General features: G+C 44.2%; 1 protein-coding gene across 1 annotated transcript in view; it reads left to right on the top strand.

Annotated features, from left to right (window-relative positions):
* Window positions 1-5,413, top strand: part of SMYD4 (SET and MYND domain containing 4) — a 37,941-nt gene extending 32,528 nt beyond the window's left edge. Inside the window, exons 7-10 of the mRNA XM_019650390.1 lie at window positions 2,784-2,916; window positions 3,755-3,871; window positions 4,078-4,201; window positions 4,335-5,413. Coding sequence (XP_019505935.1) covers window positions 2,784-2,916; window positions 3,755-3,871; window positions 4,078-4,201; window positions 4,335-4,362 — 402 coding nt within the window. The 3' untranslated portion in view covers window positions 4,363-5,413. The remainder of the gene's footprint in view (window positions 1-2,783; window positions 2,917-3,754; window positions 3,872-4,077; window positions 4,202-4,334) is intronic.
* Window positions 5,414-5,419: the final 6 nt, after the last annotated feature.

The raw sequence follows: 5,419 nt of genomic DNA, 5'->3' as shown, positions 1-5,419 counted from the left end.
CACAGGACTTTCCTGACAGTCACACGCCTAGTGTTTGAGGGGTGAGGAGTACTTGGAAAGCATTGCAGTTGGAGAGATGCGCACCTATGTTGATGAATGTTTCTTGAAATAGTTAACTGCCTTCCAGTAAAAGCTCCCAGTTCCCAGAAAAGCCCTAAAACGAGCATCTGGAGAGCCTAAGCCCTTTAAAAGGATTTTAGCTGATCTGCAGGCATCTGGATGTTAGCCAGGGGTTTGGGCTAGATGCCACCTTACTAAAGGATGATAGTATGTTTCCCTGGAACATTCCTATGGTTTCTAGTAGTAATGAAATGTTGTGTACCACTCCAGTGGGAACCTAAACTCTTAGTAGTTGTATTGTAATTGAAAAATAATTATAAAGCAAGAAATCAGTGAGGTTCTGTTTCCTCTAGAGACACAGTTTCATTTATGGTATCTAGCTTCCTCAAACCCTTTGTTATAACTGGTGGAGTATAAATTGTGAATAGAGAAATAAATATGGGGCCATTTTATTGTCAGGCAATTTCTTCCTAGGATGGCAACTCTCAATTTGTTTTCTACCAGTTTTCCAGTCTGTTATCCGGCTTTCATTCTTATATTCTTGGCAGACTCACTGACCAAATGCTAATAAAATCAAATTTGTAGCACAAATTTATATATGACTTTATATCACATGTGCTGAGTTCTGTTTCTTAGCAAGCCTGAAAAGAGATGACTTTTTTCTACCAGTCCTCCCCAAGCTGGCAAATGAAATACAGCCTGCTTAAGTACTGAGCAGGGGACAACACGTTTCAGAAGATGCTGAGGGGGTGGGCATCGCTGCTCATGGTTTCAAACTTCAAAGACAGAGGTAGGGATACTAGCTCTCTTCTACCTGGATGTGTAGCAACGGCCTGGACCCCATCCCAGTTAGAAGGTTGGGAGACTCTCTGAGCCTGAACCCTGATAGCCAAGTGGTTCAGATGAGTGAGTGGAAAAGAATGCCAGGTCCACACTGCTTTGAGAGCTTGCCAAGCCTGACCATGCCTGCGAAGGGCTTATTGGTTGCCTCGGCATTATAATCAGGAAATGAATAGCTCTGAAGATTTCTGGCAGAAGCTTTTCGGGAAGCTGAGTGTTTGGAACCCAGTTCCTACTCAAACATTTCAGTGAAGGGCAGGCAGAATCTCATTTACTTTCCTGTCTACTAACTCACTCTGGCAAGGCAGTGGCCAGTGAGTTGTTTTTTTTGTTGTTGTTTTTTTGGTGGAGCTAACTTTTTCAAGAAGAAAAATTTAGCCCTGTGGACAATTCTGTAATTACTCTGTTCCAAACACTTGGCATGTTTCATGTTCCTGAAAAAGGTCCTCTTGTACTTTGTAAAGTAGGCATACTTCCTTAAAAGAATATGTTTAGAATTCTTACATGTCAGGTCTCATTTTATGTGTACTTGAGAGCTTTCTTTAAATGCTTTATGAAGTATTCTTTTCTGATGGTACAAATTACCTCCCTTATCTGTCCATGTGTTATCCTGTGTTGTCAGGTGACATTAGCTTGACTAGGGGATATCTCTGCTTACTATGTTAAAACCTAAAGTCTGGTATGTTTTTTTTAAGATTGTGGAGACAGGAAATGCCCTCCTGGGGGATTAGTGGTCGTAATATGTAAACACCCCAGAGCAGAGAATCACTTCCCTGCCTCATAACTAAGATAACTAAGTCCTTATAAATGGTGACTTTCTGCAGAGTTTAGATAGACCCAGGCTATAAGTACAGGACCAGCAAATTCCTAAAAGGCTATTTATCTTCATATTAAATTCAATATAGCTCAAAATAGGAGGAGGAACAGGGTAAAACAAAGTTAAGGAGGGCCGGCTGAGTGGCATGTTGGTTAAGAGCGGGCTTGGGACACCAGTTCTGAGCAGCAGGGCCCCGGTTCAGATCCCACATGAGGGCCAGTGACACTGCGCCCTCTATAGCTAAGATGGTGAACAACAGCTCGACCTGGAACTGGGCTTCTGTGAGCCACCGGCAACGGNGACCAAAAATATGCACTGTTCTAACAGGCGTCTGGGCAAAAATTTTATTGAGTTTCATTGACCTGATACCTGTGGCTGGAAGAAAATGAGAGTCAAATAGTTTTCCTCCAGCCATTTGGGCCAGAGGAATGGGCCGTACTTGAGCCAAACGTCCACCCCCTCAGCTACCAGGCACTGAGTATGGAAGGGCGGGCCAGGATCCTTAGGAGAAATCAGATTGCTATTGCCAAATGAGGGCACAGATACTGGCATCTAAAACCCAGCAAATGTCCACCTCGGAGATTTTCTCCTCTGCCAGAGGATACAGTATTCTTAGGGGAACCATAAGTGGAATGTAGAGCTAGGTTGTGTTGGAAAGCTGAAGTTACAAACCCAAGGTTAAATGTGGGAAGGCCTCACCTAGCACCTTTTCCTATTAGTCTTCTTATGGCTTTTTCATAGCCACCAGAAACATGTCTGTCATTTAAAATCCCGGCCCCAGAGAGAGATGAGAGAAGGGCTGTAGAGAGGGAAAGAAATCGTGGGCTGTACTAGTTTAATTTGGAATGTAAAAAATTAAATCTCGGTGGGTGGGGGGTTGGCTACTGCTTTCATTAGAACTGCTGCTGTCAAACCAGATTCAGTCGGGCTTTGGTCATCATGTATTATTGCAGTAGTCTCTTTCTGCCACAGGGTCAGACACTGTGGAGCAATTCTATATTGTAAGCACACGCAGTGTTGCTAACCGACTCTGGTACAGGAATAAAGATAAAACTGACTTCCACAGGGAGATGATATGCTAAGCTGTAACAACGCATCTTGTACGGAAGCAGTCAGCAGGGATCACCTCGTCTCTCAGCTGCAGGACCTTCAGCAGCAGGTTGGGATGGCCCAGAAGCTCCTAAGAAATGGTAAACTAGGTGAGACTGGCTCCCTGCTTTAATCCTCTAGCCCCATCCTTTTTATTCATTCTAAGATCACCTTGGACTCAAGGATACTCAGTAATGATTGAAGAATTGAATTTAATTATCCCCATGCCAGCCACAAGATGGCTGTGTAGGCCAAGGAGACCAAACCCTAACCAGCTCAATTTGTGTGGTGTCCTTGAAAAAGGGCCAGATGGTTTGAGCTGTCGTTCTCTTTATGTATCAGATAGCTAAGTTAAAGCTATCTAAAGGGTCTAAAGGGTCATCCCTGACATCCGTGAGTTTTGCAGGTATCCAGAAGTTCAATGGCATTAATTTCAATTCCAGGGCCAAATGACCTAATTTCCTAGAGATTGTTCTGCCCTCATCAGAGCCTCATCTCCCTTCTAGAGATCAGTGGGGCCTGTGCCCAGTGGATATAAGTATCCTGCCTTTTTCCGAGTGGGAGTTGTGGAACTCCTTGTTACCCTTGAAAACTCTGCCTTGGAGCTTGATGTCCTGGGAATGTATTGACCCTACTTTATGAAAGTTGACCTTTAGCTTAGATTTCTGAGTCAAGAGAAATAATGACCATGAGTAGAACACTTCACACTGAAACCAAAATGTTTCAGAGTAAATGTGGGGAGGCCTCACCCAGCACCTTTTTCTATTGAAAGAGAAAACATAAGAACACAAACAGCTTTATTTGAACAAACATGGTGAGTTGGTGACAACCCAAGGAGACCAAGTGAGGTTTCCACATTTAGCCCCAATATGGATGTTAAGAGCTGGGTTCTCGTTTCTATAGCTGGGTCTGTGTCTATAATGAGGCCACTTTTCTTTGAATTGATAGAGCGAGCCATTCAGCTATTGTTGGGGTGCCAGCATGATGCTGAGAGCTTCCTGTCAGCGGAACACAGCATGGTAGGCGCAATCGAGGATGACCTGGCCCAGGCCTATGCCGCCTTAGGTATGGCATGTGTCTTTATTTTCTGCTGGGGGGAACAAGTTTGCCTTGTGTGTTTGGTCATCGTCCTAGCTTTATCCGGTCAGTTATCTCTTAGTCTTTCAACTGAGGCTGCTCTCTCCCTTCCATTTAGCTTTCCGCACTCTGAAAATGTTCATCCACAGTTGATTGTGGTCCTTTTCTGGAACCAGATTTTTCTTTCTTTACAGGGGACTGGCAAAAGTCAGCTACCCATCTCCAGAGGAGCCTCCAAGTGGTCGAGGTTCGCCACGGGCCGTCCAGTGTTGAAATGGGCCACGAGCTCTTCAAACTGGCCCAAATCTTTTTCAATGGGTAAGTCTGTCTCTTGTGGCCTAACACTTCACCAAGCCTCATACTGCTCTGTCTTTTATTAGGCTCTTCTGTGTATGACTTTTTTTTCTATGGTGCTTTTAAGCATGTTGAAACTTCTTTATTTCCCCTTTAGGAAAGATCCTTTCCTTCTGTTTTGCTGACAAATTTGAAGCTGTAGAATTTCCTCCTGAGAAATGTGGGGAAAGCTCTTAGCTCGGAAGGGAGTTTCCTAGGGAGAACTGCCACGCAGCCCCGCCGCCCACATCATAGCAGTTCTTCTCAGTCCTCCCTGCTTACTCACACCTCCCTCGATGTTCTCATTCTCAGCACCCTCAACTCCAGGGGCTCTTTCTTCTCCATGGTCCTATTCCTGTTAAAGCAGTTGTTTTCAACCAGGAGTAATTTTGCCCCCCGCTAGGGGGCTTTTGGCAATGTCTGGAGACATTTTTGATTGTCATGACTCAGAGTAGAGGCCAGAGGTGCTGCTAAACATCCCACAGTGCACAGGACAAGCCCCCACAGCTAAAAATTATCCAGCCTTAAATGTCAGAAGTGTCAAGGTTGAGAAGCCCTGCTTTAAAGGTTAAAAGGAAAGCGCCATGCTTTAAAGGTGAAAGGGAAGGTTAGAAGGAAAGGTTAAAAGTGATGAGTTGATGCCTCATCCACGTTTGCAACTGAGATCTTTGGGAGGCCCTAATTTCAGTATTTCTGGATGGAATGCCTCCAGCCTTGATAAAACTGCCATTAGTGTACATTGGTGAGAGAAAGTGTTTGAAGCTTGATCCTAAGATTATGAATGATGGGTGGACCTGACACCCGAGACATAGAGACAGTCCATTTAGTGAGAGAGAGAGAGACAAAAGGGCTGCAGAGTTAAGTCTAGGGCAGACTGGGTTACTGTAGATGAAGACCCCTGAGTAAACGTTGGGGTAAATATCAGATTAATGCTTTGAGATTTGGCTGTTTCTCAAGATCCTGGAATCTTTATACTTTTTTGTCATAACTTTATTCTCCAACTCCGCCTTGCAGTGGGTTTGTAAAAGACTGTAAGATCCTTGAGGACCAAAATGATCTACTTTATATGCTTCACAGGGTGTGAGTAGGCCCTCAATTAATGTTTGCTTGATTGAATGAATGGATTCATTCCCCTTACCTTCTTTGGTGCAGGTTTGCAATACCCGAAGCTCTGAACACAATACAAAAAGCAGAGAAGGTTCT

The sequence above is a fragment of the Hipposideros armiger genome, unplaced genomic scaffold (genome assembly GCF_001890085.2).
Source record: "Hipposideros armiger isolate ML-2016 unplaced genomic scaffold, ASM189008v1 scaffold_141, whole genome shotgun sequence".
NCBI classification, from domain to species: domain Eukaryota; kingdom Metazoa; phylum Chordata; class Mammalia; order Chiroptera; family Hipposideridae; genus Hipposideros; species Hipposideros armiger.
This window is presented reverse-complemented; position numbering and strand designations above follow the sequence as displayed.